This window comes from Geotrypetes seraphini, chromosome 15 (genome assembly GCF_902459505.1).
Source record: "Geotrypetes seraphini chromosome 15, aGeoSer1.1, whole genome shotgun sequence".
Classification (NCBI taxonomy): Eukaryota; Metazoa; Chordata; class Amphibia; order Gymnophiona; family Dermophiidae; genus Geotrypetes; species Geotrypetes seraphini.
The window spans coordinates 12,098,437-12,117,495 of NC_047098.1; the positions used below are offsets into that span (position 1 = coordinate 12,098,437).

A 19,059-nucleotide genomic window follows, 5' to 3' on the forward strand; every position below is an offset into this window, starting at 1 on the left:
CACAAGGCACTAGAGCCTGCCAAGGCACTCTGAACCAGAAAGTCCCACATCCAAGAGATTTCTGAAGCATGCCACCCTAGTGAACACTACTAGTGTGAAGGTTTGCAAGAGAAAATATAGTTGTTCATCTAATAGCATTAGCAGCCATTCAGGTTCCTCAAGTTCTTCTTCCTCTGATGAGGAAACTAACCCCCAAGGCTAGGAAGTTAGCAAGGAAAAAGCATGGAGAGAAGCCCATCTGCATTCATCTCCCTGTCCTAATTATGGGAGATGGTCCCCAAAGATATGAGGAAGAATATTAGGTTCATAGATATTTTCCAGCTACTAGAAGGGAGAAAGAAAAGGAGGAAAAAGAAAAATGGTGAGACCCAAGAGAGAAATAAAAAGGACCCCAGAGCAATAATTAATCAGTTAAAGGCATTCCTAAGGCTGACTGCTGTATGTTTATTAAAATTTAATATACTGTACAGCCAAATCTTACAACAGTTCTCAGTGGTTTATATAGTAAAAAAAATAAAAAAAATCTATTAAAATAAAGAAAAGGAATGCCATAAAACTATAGGAGAGCACACAGAAGATACAATCATACAACATCACACTCAAAGATTCAATCATACAGCATGGTATCCATTTTTTCTCAGGAGTGCCTGAAAGCTTCTCAGTCAATGAATGTGTAGTGACATGGTCAAATCCCTCACCACACTAGCTTAGGTGCACAATGTCTTAGTAGCATACCAACATGAGGGGGATCCTTGGCTGAAATATGAAAAAGAGTTTAGGTATGAGATGAAGAAAAATAAGTTTGGGTCATGGGGTACCCTGCATGTTGAGTGATGGCTGCGAGCCATGACCAACACAGCCTGTGCCATAATTGGGCAGGGCAGGCCTTTTCAGCATACTAGATCATCCACTGGGTTGGCCTGGTCTGGCCTACAGATGCAAGGCAGGGAGTATGCTGGCATTACAACAGGTCAGGTTGCAGCATTAAGGAGTGCACATAGCATCATGCCTTCTGCTCATATGGAGTCAACCACCCTGCAGCATGATAGCCCAGAAAAGCCCTCCCTATCCACATGATAGGCATTTGTTTGCACCTAAAGTAATTCAGAGCCAGATTCTCTAAGGTCCAACACCATGTTAAAAAAAAAATATCATGGTGGGAATGATTTTTCATCTACTAGCGATTCTCAACCCAATAGCATTACTGCTGGAGACTTGTAACCTGTGATCTGAAATAGGATGCTGGGCACGATTAACCTTTTTGTATGACAAAGCATGGTGCATCTCGTGAGTTGCCTTAAAAAAAAAAAAAAAAAGTAAAGGGTGTGTTTACCTAGGTCTGCCATATTAACTGTCATATATATTTTTTCTTTTAAAAGGCACCAAATGGCAGAATGTGTCCACGTGCAGTTTCTTGGGCTACGGTCAAAAGAATATAATTATTTTTTTTGTTACGTAGCTCATAGCTCTGTCGCTTTAAGTCTGGGCTCCTTCACTCCCCCCCCCCTCCTCTGTGACTCTATCCGTGCTTTATTAGTGATTTGTGACGTAAACAGGCTTTTCACCACCAGCCTGTCTGCAGCTAGCGGCGACCACGTGGCTCACGGGTTATTTATAACAGGCATGTTGGCGCTGCTATCCATCGTCCTTCAGAGGCAGAGCAGGGAGCAGTTAGGGGAGGGGCCTTGTTCGCCTGAGCCAATCAGAGCCCTAGGCTTCCCTTCCGTGTGCATACAGGGAGGGGCCTAAGGCCCTGATTGGCTCAGGCGTTTAAGGCCTCCCTCCCAGTTGTCGCAGGGAAGGTGGGGGGGGGGTCTTCCTTTTCCGGATGCTTCCTGGGAGGGGCCTAAGGCCGTGATTGGCTCAGGCGTTTAAAACATCCCCTCCTTTTTGCCGAACTTCGACTAAAAGGTACGGAATGGGTGGTTGTCGGCCCAGTAGACCAGTAGGGGGCGGCCCACTCAACCACCAGGTAGGGACTCGGCGGTATACGTGTGTTTTACGTGCGTGACACAGCGCGAGGACACTTTTTTTTTTTTTTTTAAATTGTCAATTGTATCCCGCCTTGACAGATGTCGTAGGGCAGCCTTTCGCCTTTGCTCGCCCTCGAGTCTGTTTCTCTCATTTTCCGGACGATGGACGCGCCCTCGCCGCCGAGCCCCGGGCAGCTCGCGCAGCCCTTCTTCGACGCCTCGCACGCGCTGCACCTGCTGCGCGGCCTGAGCGAGCTGCGCGCCGAGCGCAAGTTCTTCGACATGACGGTGTCGGCGGGCGGCCGCGACTTCCCCTGCCACCGGGCCGTGCTGGCGGCCGCCAGCCGCTACTTCCGCGCCATGTTCGCGGGCGAGCTGCGCGAGAGCCAGGCCGAGCGCGTGGAGCTGCACGACGTGGCGGCGCCCACCCTCGCGCTCCTGCTCGACTTCTGCTACACGGGCCGCGTGACGGTGACGCAGGAGAACGTGGAGCTGCTGCTGCAGGCGGCCGACCTCTTGCAGTTCCCGTCGGTCAAGGAGGCCTGCTGCGCCTACCTGGAGCAGCAGCTCGACGTCGCCAACTGCCTGGAGATCCAGGACTTCGCCGAGGCCTACGCCTGCCGCGGGCTGGCCGAGAACACCAAGCGCTTCATCCTCGCGCACATCGTGGAGCTGGCCCGCTGCAAGGAGTTCGAGAAGCTGCCCAGGAAGCGCATCCTGGAATACGTCAGGTAAACAAATCCGGTGTGCGCTGCGGTTTTTCACCAGGTTTAATATAAAAAGCAATAAAAATGGTATAGAGCTGCATGATCGTAGGATCTAGTAAATATATACAGTATGTAGCAATTCACCCCAAGAAGGGCATCCTAGAATACGCGTCCGGATCTAATAGAGCTGCATGATCGTAGGATCTAGTAAATATATACAGTATGTAGCAATTCACCCCAAGAAGGGCATCCTGGAATACACGTCCGGATCTAATAGAGCTGCATGATCGTAGGATCTAGTAAATATATACAGTATGTAGCAATTCACCCCAAGAAGGGCATCCTGGAATACGCGTCCGGATCTAATAGAGCTGCATGATCGTAGGATCTAGTAAATATATACAGTATGTAGCAATTCACCCCAAGAAGGGCATCCTGGAATACGCGTCCGGATCTAATAGAGCTGCATGATCGTAGGATCTAGTAAATATATACAGTATGTAGCAATTCACCCCAAGAAGGGCATCCTGGAATACACGTCCGGATCTAATAGAGCTGCATGATCGTAGGATCTAGTAAATATATACAGTATGTAGCAATTCACCCCAAGAAGGGCATCCTGGAATACGCATCCGGATCTAATAGAGCTGCATGATCGTAGGATCTAGTAAATATATACAGTATGTAGCAATTCACCCCAAGAAGGGCATCCTGGAATACGCGTCCGGATCTAATAGAGCTGCATGATAGTAGGATCTAGTAAATATATACAGTATGTAGCAATTCATCCCAAGAAGGGCATCCTGGAATACGCGTCCGGATCTAATATAAAAAGCAATAAAAATGGTATAGAGCTGCATGATCGTAGGATCTAGTAAATATATACAGTATGTAGCAATTCACCCCAAGAAGGGCATCCTGGAATACACGTCCGGATCTAATAGAGCTGCATGATCGTAGGATCTAGTAAATATATACAGTATGTAGCAATTCATCCCAAGAAGGGCATCCTGGAATACGCGTCCGGATCTAATATAAAAAGCAATAAAAATGGTATAGAGCTGCATGATCGTAGGATCTAGTAAACATAAATGTAGCAATTCACCCCACATCCTGGAATACGTCAGGTAAACGCATCCGGATCCAATATAAAAATGGTATATAGTTGCATGATCTTTGGATCTAATAAACATATATGTCGCAATTCACCCCAAGAAGTGCATCTATCTGTCCTGCTGCCAGGGGTGGGTGTCCAGAGGTTGTCCTAGCATGGCGGGAGAGAGTGGGCATCTCTCCTGCTGTGATCTTTGATTTGTTTTTGTTTTTTAGTAAGCGGGTGTATTCTGCCCATGTGCGGATCACTACCACCAGCGACTCATATAAATTTAGTGAACATCCGTGAACTTCATTTGCATGTGGGAGTTTTCTGAGAGTGACTTGCCTTTTTGAAATCATTACAATAGCGACCTCAATAGCCAGTCAGATTTTATTGTGAAGTTTTGATAATCTTTCCCTTAGTGATGGATTAGTGATTCTATCAAATAATGAGAACAATGGTTCAAGAATGCTTTTTGAATTGCTATTTAACCTCTCAAGTTGGACCAGTCACTATGAGCGCGTGTCTCATTTTATTCAGCTTCAAAAAATGTTTTGCTTCTTTCCCATTCTTTATCTACTATGCAGGGTTGTTGGTGGAAAATACCACCTCCAGAATGCATGCTAGAGGATTACTTGCATGTTTCTTCAGTGATGCCTAATTTAGAAAGCATGTTAGGTGCCTCTGGGTGACGGGCATAATGTAAATTCAGGTGACTGTTGTTGTTATCATCATCAGTGATGATCGTCTGTGTGTGGATAAGGAGGAGACAGCCTACCAGATTGTACTGCGCTGGGTAAAAGCCGATTTGAAGAGAAGACAGCACTTCTGGCCAGAGCTCTTTGAACACGTCCGCCTGCCCTTCATTCGCCGTTTCTACCTGCTGGCTCATGTGGAGAGTGACCCAATAGTGTATTACTGCCCACCCTGCCTCAAACTCATCAGTGAGGCTCGTATCTTCCAGTCTTGTGAGTATGATCGCCATGACTATCCCTGTGAGCGTATGAGACCTCGCCCATCAACTGGACTGGCTGAAATTCTGGTTGTGATTGGTGGCTGTGACCAGGACTGTGATGAGCTGGTCACTGTGGATTGTTACAATACCCACACAGGACAGTGGAGATACTTGGCCGAGTTCCCAGATCATCTTGGTGGAGGCTACAGCATTGCTGCTTTGGGAAATGACATTTATGTCACTGGTACGTGTAGTCTAAGGTAACACATTTTGGGAAGTAAAACTTTCACGTTTGTTCAGAAATAAATCAGAATTAGTGAAAAAATGGTGACACTGGATATATTTAAGAGTTAGTGGTGTAGAAATGGAAAAGTCTAATGTATAAATATTACATCAAATTATTGAGTTACATATGTGGTATTGCACTGCCTCAAAAAAAAAAAAAACCAAACAAACCAAAAAGGAAAAAGTAGGCAATTGGTGAAACCGAAGTAGGAGTGGACAATGGAGTTCCAACCAAAACTTATGTAGATGGTCATTTATTCAAGAGACAGAAACAAAACACTGTTAATTGCTGTTTGTTTCCAACAATGGTCTGTTGCCAGAAAAGTGCATTTGGATTTTGTATGATAGCATTGTTTTTCTCTTTGCATTTGTCAATAACTTTGTGACACCCCCCCCCCCCCCAAGGCAGGTGGCCACTTAGCGAAACATGGTCCATGTCATGTCTTTTTACAAATGTTGGTGTCTGTCTGAATAAGAGCATCTACCTACACTTTGGCTGGAACTCTGGTCCACTGGTTTACACTTCATATATTGTATCATCTGAACGGTTTTCTACTTGCATTTTCAGAGTTGTTCAGTAGATCATTATGTAACATGAGGAGATCAAAGCAAAAATAGCCTTTTAATAGGTAATGGCCAATCTACACACCCCTTGTCCATATTTGGTGGTAAATGACCTGTTAAAAGTCAGAGTAATAGGAAAGGACCATGCAATTCAACAGTAGGCAACCAGGGTCATCGAGGGCCATAACCCAGTTGGGTTTTCCAGATTTCCACCATGAATAGTCATGAGCAGTACATGCAAATCAATTCTGTGCATGTTCACTATAGAAATCTTGAGAACCTGACCGGGTTGTGGCCCTCAGACTGGTTGCCCACTCTTGCATTCATAAATCCTTATCCTTTGATGATTTTTTTTTTTTTTTCCCCCCTGCTGATAGAATTGGGATGACTGGAATTTTAATTTATGAACATTGTATAAGTAACTAGAGTTGGCATGTAGTGCACTTATTAACGTGTTAACATTTTATAACTCCCATTTGTTGTTCAGCACGGCTTTAAGGCATCTCTTCTCCCACCTCCCCACATTTACATTAACAGGCCTGGCTCTTCATAGGGTTGCCAGCAGAGGCAGCAATTCTCACACCTTGTCTGTTCTGCCTCGCCTCTCCCCACCGCGGCTTCCTATTTTGCCTGTGCTTGCTGTGATCAGTTGTATAATTTTTTAAAAATCTGTTTGTTTTCTACTATTCATATGGATACAAACATAATGTATACAGTAGATACCAAATTAATGTAATTAGACCGAGGCCTATAGTTCTATGACCTTGGCTCTGAAATCACAAGATACAAAAATAACTGCCCAGTATATTTATCTCTTACAAGTACTCCCCTCATCTTTCATCTCACCCCTTCTTCCCTTGAGATCTTCAAGAACAAGGAACAACCATTCTAGATTTAGCTTGTTACTTATTCAGTATTAGGCTTCTTGCCATGGGGGATATTCAAAAAGTCCTTTTGTTTCTTATTAGAATAATATGCAAATCTCAACTCCCAGCACATCAGTCCATGAAGCTTATTTCTCCAGTACCAATAAGATGAAGGAATCGCACTCGGCCAACATTTTTTCCCCACAATATAACATTTTGCTGAAAAGCATCTCTGAATTCACTTTTATCAAAGAAAATTTGGAGAACATCATGTTTACTAGGGAGAAAGGAATAGAATGTCAGAGTGCATTCTGCAAAAAGGATGCTGTTTCTTCCAAAAAAAAGTTGTATTGTGTCTCAGATTCCCAAATCCAATGTATGAAAGAGTTCTCTGTGACTGTACACGTCATACAGAACTGTGTATGTATACAGCCGGCATAGAATGCTTGTTTTGAGGAGAAGTATGCCCATAATTGTTCTGCAATGGCATTAATATTTCCTTCCTTATTGGACTACCCCAGGGGTAGGCAATTCCGGTCCTCGAGAGCCGGAGCCAGGTCAGGTTTTCAGGATATCCACAGTGAATATGCACGAGATGGATTTGCATGCACTGCTTCCTTGAGATGCAAATCTATCTCATGCATATTTATTGTGGATATCCTGAAAACCTGACCTGGCTCCGGCTCTCGAGGACCGGAATTGCCTACCCAAATCTCCCTCTCCCAGGAGTCTTATTATTTCATAGTTTTTAAAATAATGTAGATTGCTCAGTTGCCTGTGAAATGTGAGACTGTTGCTTAATTTCCGGGTCCACCCCCTAAAAATGCTATGAATCCTATGACCAAATTCTTGTGATACGACATGTGGGAAGAGATGCTATATTGTACTTTTCCCTGTTTTAATTTAAGAACTAACTAAACTAAACTAAGCCTTAAGTTTATATACCGCATCATCTCCACGGAAGTGGAGCTCAACACGGTTTACAAAGCTTAAAAATACAAGAAGAGAGGGGAGAGAGAATTTACAAGAGCATACGAAAAGAGGGGAAGTAAACAGGAGAAGAGATGTTATATATTAGAGAAAAGCCAGGTTTTCAGTTGTTTTCGGAACAGTTGGAGGGAGCCCAGGTTCCGCAGCGGGATAGTGAGATCGTTCCAAAGGCCCGTGATTTTGGAGAGGAGGGATCAAATTTATATACTGCAAATCTACAATTCTTTGCGGGTTACGACTTGCATACATAAAACACATTGACAAATGACATGACATATTTCTTATAACATACAAATATAAAATCAGTAATTCCATATAAATGAACCAAGCAATTTAATATCACAGAAACTTGATTACTACTGTGCAGAGCTAGAATGGGCAACCCCAGAGGCAAATCTCACGTTCTCCATTATTGGCAGCAGTATACGAACATGAGGCCAATTTAAAAAAAATTTTAATCTCACAATTACCATTTTTTTTTTTTAAATCGTTGCCCACCCCTATAAATAGCACATTTTATAATATGCTCAAGGTGACGTACACTTCTCCCTCGTCATTCGCAGGGGATACGGGCAGAGCCGGACCGCGAATGCCGAAAAACCGCGATTATCCACCTCTGCCGCCTTCCCGGCCTTACCTGGTGGTCTAGAGGGCTTTCGGGGCAGGAGCAATCTTCCTACGCTGCTGCCCCGTGCAGATCGCCATGAGGAAATGGCTGTAGGGAGTTCCCGACGTAGTCTCGAGAAACTACGGGAACTCCCAGCAGCCATTTCCTCGTGGCGATCTGCACGGGGCAGGAGCGTAGGAAGATCGCTCCTGCCCCGAAAGCCCTCTAGACCACCAGGTAAGGCCGGGAAGGCGGCAGGGAAGGAAAAAATATGGGGTTTTAAAAAGTTTTAGACTTTTTAAAATTTATTTTCCCCCTCGCCAGAAAAAAATCGCGATTATCTGAAACCGCAAATGGAGAAACCGCGAATGGGGAGGGGGAAGTGTACAGCTAGCTCTTTATTAGCGTAACAGGGAAGAATGGTGAAGAGACTTATTGCTTTCCTTAGTGCAGCATGTTTGGTAATGGACATACACTCCCTTACCACTGTTTCTTGATGACGCCTACCCAACTTCTTTTCAGTTTTTGGCGGCATTCTCCTCTGCTGCTTTGGCTCAGAATTCAAAATTTGAACCTTGACTGTACAAATTTGATATTTCAATATTGGGACGCAGAAGAAGAGGCTGTGGCTTGACACATCCATTCGCCTTTCCTTCCACTTGTGATCAGTGGGGAGGGTGTAGATAAGTGCATAGGAGTTGCAGCAATGGGGGGGGGAAGAAGGAGTATGTAAGAGTAAAGAGTCTTCTGCAGATGTTGTCTACTTTTCTGCAGCCCCTTCAGGAGCTGCCCATATGGCCAGACTGGAAAACATAGGTGCCAAGTCTCCATGGCAACCCGGCACCTGGGGGTTTGCATTTGCATGGCTCGGCGTTGATCCGGGTTTGTTTATTTTTGGAAGTCGAGATGACTATTCCTGGTCCCTATTTTGCAAATCTTGTGGTGTAGCTGACTGATCTGGCATGCTCTTCTGCCTGTGGTTGGGTCATACTGTTCTGTGTTATTAATAGGTTTGGAAGCAAAAACCTGAAGAGCACAAAATAGTCAAATGTTTCATGTCTTAATTCTTAAATGCTGATCCTTAGGCTAGACCAGCATAAGCCGTCATGTTTTGCTGCTGATAGCAGATAGAAACAGAATCAAAAATGATATCGCTGATGGAACCAGAGTGCAAGCGTTTTCTTTATTCTTGTTACCTTCTCCCTTCACTTGGGGGGGGGGGTGTGAAATTATGAGGTGTTAGTCGTTACGTTATTTCTATTGAGACTGGCGGGTATCATTATGTAGATGTGGTCTGTTCCATTGTTACTTTGTATTTGGTGCTTTTAATTAAATGCCTCTTTGGAAGAGGAGAAAGCCCTCGCTGCAAAGTTGTTTCAAATGTAGACACATTTTTAGATTGATTCCTCGGCAAATTATAGAAAGTGTTTGGTTGTAACTTTTTGCTGCTAAATATTGTGCAACCAGTTGAGTTTAGGGAGTGATATAGGTATTGGGTAATTTTTGTTCTTTACATAAATGACATAACTTAAGAACTTTTTAATCAGGTTACCTTTGTCTAATTTTGTTTTAAAGATCAGAAACATTTGGTGACTTATGAGTATGCTATAAGGGAAATCGGGGTGGGGGGAGGGAGGGAGGGGGGCAACAACCTTTTTCACATCATTGTAAGTAGAGGCTTCTTGAATTTCTGTTTGCTCAGGGATTCATTGAAACATAGTTTTGACCAAGGGTACGTAAACATTTCCATACATCTGTACATTTGCTAATCTTAACTTTTTAACCCTTTCAGGACCAAGGGACATATTTGTCCCATAACTTTAAAATCCTATAAATTTTGATTGGGATAGTCTACAGTTCTAAATTTGATATGTACGGATTCCATAGGATACTGCCTTTATGTAAACAAACTGGTTCCGACATTCATTCATTAGCGTCGTTGCCAGATTGACGAGAAGATTCACTTGCCACACTGTCCATAAGCCAGAAGTGTGATTTTTTTTTTAAAAAAATGATATTTCACAAAAAAAATCAATTTTTTGGCATCTGCAAGCCCTTTTTACCATAAAAATGTCATCAAAACCACAAAAATTGGCCTACGATCCTTATGGTCTTGAAAGGGTTAAAGACATCTGTAGTTTCTGGTAATGGTGGGGGGGAAAAACTATTTTCCAGGAGTTTAAGGCTAACAGTGTTACTGAAATGCTCTCTCCTAGGTGGGTCTGATGGTTCCAGACTCTACGATTACGTATGGAGGTACAACTCCAGTGTGAATGAGTGGACAGAGGTGTCTCCGATGCTGAAACCCAGGGAGTATCACAGCTCAACAGTTTTAAAAGGCTTGCTTTACGTTATAGGCTCAGACAGCACAGAACGCTATGATCACACTATAGATGCCTGGGAGGCATTGCAGCCTATGTTATACCCAATGGACAACTGCTCGACTACGTCTTGTCGAGGGAAGCTGTATGCCATTGGCTCCCTTGAAGGCAAGGACACCATGGTTATACAGCGTTATGATCCAGGGACTGACTTATGGTCACTCTTGAACTGTGGACACTTGCCACCTTGGTCTTTTGCACCAAAAGCTGTAACACTCAATGGGCTCATATATTTTATAAGGTAAGAAATGGTTTATATGAATTTTTTTTTTTTAAATTACATGCCTTGGACAGTACAAAAAAGTCAGAGGTATGGTGTACCAACTAGACTCTTACTATGTAAAATACTTAACCCTCACCCCCCAAAAATAAATTTTAAAAATTGCTATTTCTTAATTTACAAAATTAGGATTGATCAACCTCAAAATAGCAATTTCTGGGGGTCAGGCTCTTTATTCAAGGTTCGAATATGTCAAATGAAAATACGTAATACTCTTATTGTGAGGGTGAGAGTTGTTACATTTTTACTGACTTTGACTCCACCTAAAATCTCTTCTTGATTTTCCAAAGTGGGAACAGTATTAATCTGTCGACAAATTAGACGTATGTGCAGAAGAATTCTAAGTGGTGTTCTAGACAGCATTCTTCCCCTTATCTGCCTGCCCATGTTAGTGAACATACTACATATGTCTGATTTTGCAAGAGTTTAGTCTTCTACTTAAAGCAGACAAAACCCCTCGAGTCTACCCAGCTTTTAAATCGAACTGCTATTTTGAAATGCACATCAACTCCTTCGTTTGTGACTAAGCAGCCATGTCAAGGTTCACAATATCAGCAATGGTAATTGGTGCACCCTGAGGTTGTGGGTTCAAACCCATGCTACTTCTTGTGACCTTGGGCAAGTCACTTAATCCCCTCATTGCCCCAGGTATATTAGATTGTGAGCCTGCTGGGACAGACAGGGAAAAAAAATGCTTGAGTACCTGAATAAATTAATATAAACCGTTCTGAACCTCTCCTTGGAGAAACAGTATAGAAAATCAAATGAATAAATACAATTTTGGTAAGTCACCTAAAATCAGCCCCCGTGGAGAAGATTTTGCAGGGCTGTGAATTTTATTTAGTATTTGAGCTACAGCATAGAAACTCATGGGGGTAAGGACAAGGCATAGTATTTTGAAGGCGTGGCTGATTTCTTTTGGTCTATACTTGTACATATGTTCTGCAATTACTGTACGTGGCATGCATATTTAAGGTTAAGGTGCTAATTTTCAAAGCACCTGGACTTACAAAGTTCCATGAGTTTCTCTACCAGTTGACATTGTGCTTTAGATTGCAGCAAATAAATAGTGTTATAGTAATTAGTATTTACTTCTAAAATATTTAACTCTTTTACAAACCAAATTTAATATTTTTAAAAATGTCAGTGGTACATGTGGTTTTTAGTAATATAATTTGGCTTAAAGAAAGTTGGAAATATCGTGGAGAGATTTAATTCAGTGATTTTAGTATATTTTTCTGTTAGCTGGACTTGGAATTGCTCAATATTAACAAACCTAATGTTGCAGCTCTTTTCCTATCGGTTTATCTGATTCATGTGTTAATTATTTACATTTTCATTAGGGATGATTCTGCTGAAGTGGATGTGTATAATCCAAGAAAGAACGAGTGGGACAAAATCCCTTCTATGACTCAGGTAGGTGGGTATTTGGGTTGTGTTCAGCCTTTTATTGAGTGATGGGTAACTTTTGATTTAAAGGGAGGAAGCGGAGCAGCTGAATAATACCATGGAATAATTTAAAAACAACTGCCTCGCATACAATTGGTTACCATAGAATAAACTTCTTTCTGTAAAGACAAAACGCCTTGATTTAGTCATAAGAACTTTTAATAGAGGATTCCCAGACATTTTCATGCCAAGTGGCATAAATGAAACTTCTGACCTTCACCCAGAGATTGGTAGAAAACTGGAACACTCTTCCGGAGTCTGTCATAGGGGAAAACACCCTCCAGGGACTCAAGACAAAATTAGACAAGTTCCCGGTGAACAAGAGGGTACGCTGGTAGGGCTAGCCTTAGTTAGGGCGCTGGTCTTTGAGCCAGACTGCTGGGCATGATGGACCACTGGTCTGACCCAGCAGCAGCAATTCTTATATTCTTATGACCTTTCATTTGCTTTTAAATGTACTATATAAGAGACTGTATCTAACTATTCATGTTACCGAAACTGTTTCTTCTTCCTTTCTATGTAAGATTATATAGTTTTCTTTATCCATGGTTCTTGCTCCTAGCCATCTATCTTATGCTCTATGATTCATTGCAGTACCAGAAAAACAGCAAGTGGGAAGTGCATATTGACAAGAAAGTGTGTTGTGTTTCATTTTAGGTTCACGTTGGTGGCAGTCTAGCAGCCCTTGGTGGGAAACTATATGTCTCTGGAGGCTACGATAATGCCTATGAACTTTCAGATGTGGTGGAAGTGTATGACCCAGAAACAAGGACTTGGAACATCGTGGGGCGTCTTCCGCAGCCCTCATTTTGGCACGGCAGCGTTAGCATATTTCGACAGTTCATGCCACATACGCAGTACGGATTTGATAGTACTGGCCTGGATAATGCAAATAACGAAAGAAATGCTATTCACCTTAACAGGCATGACCACAATTTTCATAATCGCAACCTCAACGAATTGTACTGACTGGGTAAAACCAACCCGAAGGCTCAAGCTAATTGTCACTGAACTGGTGAAATGTTACCAGGTTGGGAGAACATTTAGAAAATGACATTGGTGTTTGCCAAGAGATGGGAAAAACATCTCTTGGTAAATAGAGATGCTGTTCTCGTGATAGCTTGACATAACTGCTTCAAATTGGAGGATCTGTAATACTGCATGAGGAGATATTAAACCCCCCCACAAACCTTTAAATTAAGGGCAAGTATTACTGTTACAAATTTAATTGTATTCTAGCTAGAATTTTTAAATGGAGCACTGAGCTATGTATCATATACACGTTTGAAAATTGATACATTCACTTTTGCCCTATCATGCATGTAAGGTTTAGTTTAATAACAGCAAAACATAATTAATTTGCCCATCTTGAGGGTAAGAGAAGGCATTTTAACTTGGTAGGAGAGGTAGAACTGATAATGTCAGTTATCCTGTGAGTTGTATAGGTGGGAGTGCTTATGGATTTGCAGTGGCACTCATTTTTAAACTTATGGGGGGGGGAGGATCTCGAAAATGAACGTGTGCACGTTTTTGCTGTTTGAACACCATCGGAACTAGCTATGGGGAAGCACACACACATTTTGTCTACCATGTTTCACATGAGTTGTCTTTTTGCTTTTTCTTTGTTAGTGACCTGTGTGTTCGTGTGTTTGTTTTTGTTGTTTTTTTTTAAGCGTGCAATTACTCTTATTTTAGGACGTAGTGTAGCCGCTCTCTAATACGTACTAGTTTCAGCACCGTGCCACAAACACTCTTCGGGTATTGTTGTGACTAAATAGGATTAGAGCACATGGTTAATAGTGAAGTTAAATACCAGAAACCTATATGCCACTTTCTTATATATGGAGTTAAGAAGCTAAAAATGCTTTTGCACTCCTAAGCGGCCATTCATACCGTGTTTCCCTGAATATAAGCCCTAGCATGATTTTCAGGGTAAGTCTTAATCTAAGCCCTACCCCCTGAATTCGCCAGCAGCAGTGCCTCCGCCGCGCAGCCGAACCCCTGCTGACTCTCCCATCTTTCCATCTCTTCCTCCACTCCGAACCTCTCCAAGTTTAAGTTTATTAGGATTTTATATACCGCCTATCAAGGTTATCTAAGCGGTTTTTACAATCAGGTACTCAAGCATTTTTCCCTTTCTGTCCCGGTGGGCTCACAATCTATCTAACGTACCTGGGGCTATGGAGGATTAAGTGACTTGCCCAGGAACACAAGGAGCAGCGCGGGGTTTGAACCCACAACCCCAGGGCGCTGAGGCTGTAGCTCCAACCACTGCGCCACACACTCCTCAAGCGTGAGACCTACTACCTCTCTCCACAGGGAAGTGTCAGCAGAACTCTAAAGAGGCTGCTTTGCGGCCTTCTCCTACCGGGGCATTCTCTCTGCTGCATCACTGATAATGCCACCAGCAATGCGGCGCATGGAGGCCCTGGCGGGAGAGGGCCGCAAAGCAGCCTGTTTAGAGTGAAGAGAGGTAGTAGTTCTCGCAGTCATAGGGTCTGTGGGGTTCGGACTGAGAGAGAGAGGGAAAGATGGGAGAGTCAGCAGGGGTTCGGTTGCAGCTGCACGGGAGGGAGGGATAGAAAGATGCTGTGCACAGTGCAAGGGTTCTATTGCACATGGGAATAGGAGAGAGGGAGGGATAAAAATATGCTGCAGAGGGAAGGCACAAGGGGATGGGTGAGGGGAGGAAAAATGCTGCACAGATGGGGGAGAGAAAGGAAAGAGGGAGAATTGGGGTGGAGGAAAGGAAAGGAGATATGATCATTGTATATGAAAAAAATAAGACCTATTGCATTTCTGGGACCCAAAATTAATATAAGACATTTTTGGGGAAAGATAGTAGTTGGGCACTTAGGTAACTTTTCACCATGTGGCCTCTTCAAAAGATAATAGCCTTAATTTGTACCTTGCCTTAAAGGTAAGGTGGGATGAAATATGTTACAGATCTATCTTTTTTAGAGGGTGGGTGGGAAGAAGCATGCAGATCCTTTCCCCTTGGTTTTCATACTTGTAGGAAAGTGCTTCTAAACATACTGTACATTAGATAACAATTTTAAAGGTTTACTTTGTACAGACAAGAAGAGTAAAAATAAACTAAAATATTTTGGTACATATGAAATCTGCTTTTGTTTTTTTAAAAAAAGATTTCATCCTGTTTTGGAAAAGCCCTTTGCAGAAGGCTGGACTTGATATTTCTAAATGTGACGATCAATAAAATAGTTCATCATGCCGTAGAATGCAGTATATAACAGCCTTATTAGACCACTTGTATTCAACATTAAAATTGGTTTATGGATTGTCAAATATTGTTGGCTAAAATAGAGAACTATTTTAGGTGCTTTTTTGCATTGCTGGTGTAAAAAGGCTATTAAACACTCTTTTTCAGGCTATATCTTTGGGTAGTGTCTTTTTTTTTTTTTCCCCTCCCACTAAGACTACTATTTGACAGCTAAGTACCTAGCAAATGTTTCATCTCTGACAGTTCTGGATTGAATCCTGTTCATATTTATTTGCTGTGGTTTAGGCATTTTGAAACGGCATCTGCTATCAAAGCCTTTAATCTGAATTTGGTTCGGTCGAATGGTGTTTTGGTATATTTAGAAAATTCCCTAAAAACAAAAAAATGTTTCCAGTGCAATAGTTGAGACGTTCTATTTCTTTATTCAGTTTTCTATACCATTCTTCCAGGGGAGCTTGGAACGGTTCACATGCATTTATTCAGGTACTCGAGCATTTTTCCCTGTCTGTCCTGGTAGACTCACAATGGAGGGGGAATGGGACTTGCCCAGGGTCATAAGGAGCAGTGGGGGTTTGAACCCACAACCTCAGGGTGCTGAAGCTGTAACTTTAACCGCTGCACTACACTCTCTGCCCACAAGTAGGTTATCTCCCAAAGGTTGTGAACCATCTGTAGAAGGAATCCACAAATTTTTTTTTTCTCTGACCCTCCTTTACTTCACGGAGCGCTGTACTGCCAGCTGTAGTTTTTCCTTTCTGCACGAGAGTCTGAAGGAGTGTTTTTTCTGCTTAGAGGCAAGCCCGCATTGACCAGAACCGGCTCTGGGCCGAAGAAGCAGGGGCGATCAGAGGCAAGCAGCTGACCCAGGAGCACAGCCCTCAGCTGTGGACGCAGCTCCAGTGCCAACTTCATGCACAGACCTTACTTGGTGGCCTAGCGGTGACACAGGGCAGGAGCAAACTTCCTACACGCCTGCCCTGCTTTGTGAGTTCATGTGTGAATTTTCCTTATTCGCGGGCTGGCTGGCTCTACCCCTAATTCCCGTGAATATGGAGGGAGGAGTGTTACCTCTCTTCCTCCAGCCTCTGCAGTGGCAAAATACAAAGGAGGCAATCTTTACATGGGCGCCTCCTGTTAGATGCCACGTGGAGAAAAGCTTATTCTATAACAGCATCTGGGCACCAAAATGTAGGCACTTGCAGTTACATCAGCCATAGATTTGGTCTAATTGTAGATCCCTAAATATGGCAAGGGTGTGCATGTAACTTACATTATTCTGTAAATTGTGTGCATAAGTACAACAGCACTCATGCCCCTGACCCACCCCATCCCACCCCTGTGACTCTTCCCTTCCATTTATGCACTCTGCCTCTAACAAAATAGCACTTTATCACTTATGGGCCTAAGTATAGCTTCCCAATGAAAATACTAGTATTCTGTATATTTATGCTTGCAAGTGATAACTATGGATACTCAATTATAGAATTGGCCTTCAAGTCTCTTTGCAGCAATTCTGTAGCAAACTTACCTGAATGTGAAAGGTCCTTGTCTTACTGTATGACTCAATTCAGCACCTGAATGAATGACCTGATATTCTATTGTAGAATTTTCTCATATAAAATAGAATTTATGCTTCCACCAATGGGAGAAAGCAGTCCAGGTCCTGATGCAACAAAGCAACCTCCTATTATGATCTCAGTGCTATGATGCTTGAGAGTTGTGATGAGGTTATTTTTAATAAGGCAATGTATATAGTTTTCACAAAAATAAACATTTCTTATTGTGACTATAAGCTACACATTTTAACTCACTTGTTGAGAGAATATTACAGAAATCCTGTGTGTCATCCTGATGCTCTCTGTCAGACCTGTTAGACAAGCATGTCCTGTTTAGAGACAATAGTTCCTTCCTATCTTCCCATGAACACCGTTCCTGTTTATTTTTTCCTGATCATTAATGCATGAAGCCTCATATCAGTTGCATCACATGACATCTGCAGGTCTTTATTCTGGGTTTCTTAGATGATCTTCCATTGCTGTTGGGATGCTCTTGATATGATAGCTCTTGGGTAGAGTAAGTGTAGTCTTCATATCTTTCTATCTGCAGGCACTGCTTGATAGGTGCTAGATGGAGTAGCCTAATGGGGACAGCAGTGAAGCCAAGGTTCAAATCTCAGTGATACTCTAATGATCTTGTTTTGAAAAACACCTGGGACTGATTGTACACAGCAGATCCATTAATTTCTAGTCAAAGAGATTGAACAGGAGGTAGTTTTTAAAGTCATGATGGAAGCTATGTAAACATAATCATTTTATAGTTCATTTTCCAATGAGAAATATTTGTGACTATGAGCTGTAGCTTGTAAACTAGATTTGAGGCAGTCTCTTGGAATTGGAAGGCCCAGATCCATTGCCTAGCATGGTCACAAGGGCTCTTAGTCATAGTCCAATACGAAATCCTGAAGAAAAATGCGATGCCTAAGTGGCACTGATTGCTGAGCTTCAAGGCTAAGCGCCTCAACCATTCCACACGATTCTCAGCCAATGCAGTAGAAGGTACCGTGTGCAGAATGATACAATTGCCAAAAGGCAAATAAGTCCATTGTAGGCAAAGCGTACTCTGCACAAAGTGAAAGGGCTTCAATGTACTATCATCCACCACTACTACTATTACAACTTATATAGCGCTGAAAGGCATATGCAGTGCTGTACATTTTGACATTGATAGACTGTCCCTGCTCTGAAGAGCTTACAGTCTAACTTGGACAGACCGACATGACATATAGGGTTGGAGATGCAGAACCGAGTTAGGAGTTGAAAGCACTCTCAAAGAGGTGGGCTTTTAATTGGGCCTTGAACACTGTCACGAGATGGAGCCTACCGTAGGAATTCAGGTAGCTTGTTCCAAGCATACATTGCAGCAAGGCAGAAGGGGACGGAGTCTTGAGTTGGCAGCCGAAGAGAAGGGCATAGAAAGGAGGGACTTACCAGCTGAGCGGAGCTCACAGGGAGGGGGAGATGTGAGGAGCAGCTGAGTGAATGCACCAGCTGGCTACAAGGGACCTGAAAGGAACACAGGGAAGATGGAATCAGCCAGCAGCCTCAAACAGAGAAGGAGGGCACAGGAAGATTGTTCCTGCTTTGTGCACCGGAGGTTTGTATGTCCAATTTCAGGAGGCAGAAGGGATTTCTCCTATCCCACCCACTGTGATGGAGGGGGGACAGGGTATAGAGCCTGGCAGGGCACTTGAATATTAAGCCCCTATCTTATAGTCAACCATTTGAATATTAAGCCCCTATCTTATAGTCAACCATTTTTCCTCCTTTTTGGGGGGGAAAAATGAGGGTCTTGTCTTCTATTTGGATTGACTTATATTCAAGTATATACAGTAATTAAAATGCTCACACAAACATCCTCCATAGGTAACTGTTGCAGTACGAATAATCTGAGCTTATTTTCCCTTCCTGTCTCAGTGGCTTAAAAAAAAAAAAATTCAAATCATACAGTTCTGCCAGGAAAGATGCCAAAACCATACTCTGGTCTTATTAGAAGTTTGATTTCACAAAAAGCTCCATACTCTCTACACTATTAAGTATGTTTCAGTGGACTTAATAAATTCAGTAAGGCCCTGTAGTATAAATTACATTGAGTGATGGAAAAACCTT

The 19,059-nt window shown here is 42.7% G+C and overlaps 1 protein-coding gene across 2 annotated transcripts; it reads left to right on the plus strand.

Annotated features, from left to right (window-relative positions):
- The first annotated feature begins 1,843 nt into the window (after window positions 1-1,843).
- Window positions 1,844-17,937, plus strand: KLHL21 (kelch like family member 21). 2 transcript variants are annotated; one of them, XM_033921370.1, is made up of 5 exons: window positions 1,851-2,704; window positions 4,515-4,975; window positions 10,260-10,665; window positions 12,048-12,120; window positions 12,811-14,264. In XM_033921370.1, the coding sequence occupies exons 1-5, from the start codon at window positions 2,136-2,138 to the stop codon at window positions 13,120-13,122; spliced, it is 1,821 nt and encodes a 606-aa protein (XP_033777261.1). In that variant the 5' UTR covers window positions 1,851-2,135; the 3' UTR covers window positions 13,123-14,264. The 2 variants fall into 2 exon arrangements, with proteins under 2 accessions (XP_033777262.1, XP_033777261.1); XM_033921371.1 differs by lacking the exons at window positions 12,048-12,120; window positions 12,811-14,264 and adding an exon at window positions 16,187-17,937 and having other exon boundaries at window positions 1,844-2,704.
- Window positions 17,938-19,059: the final 1,122 nt, after the last annotated feature.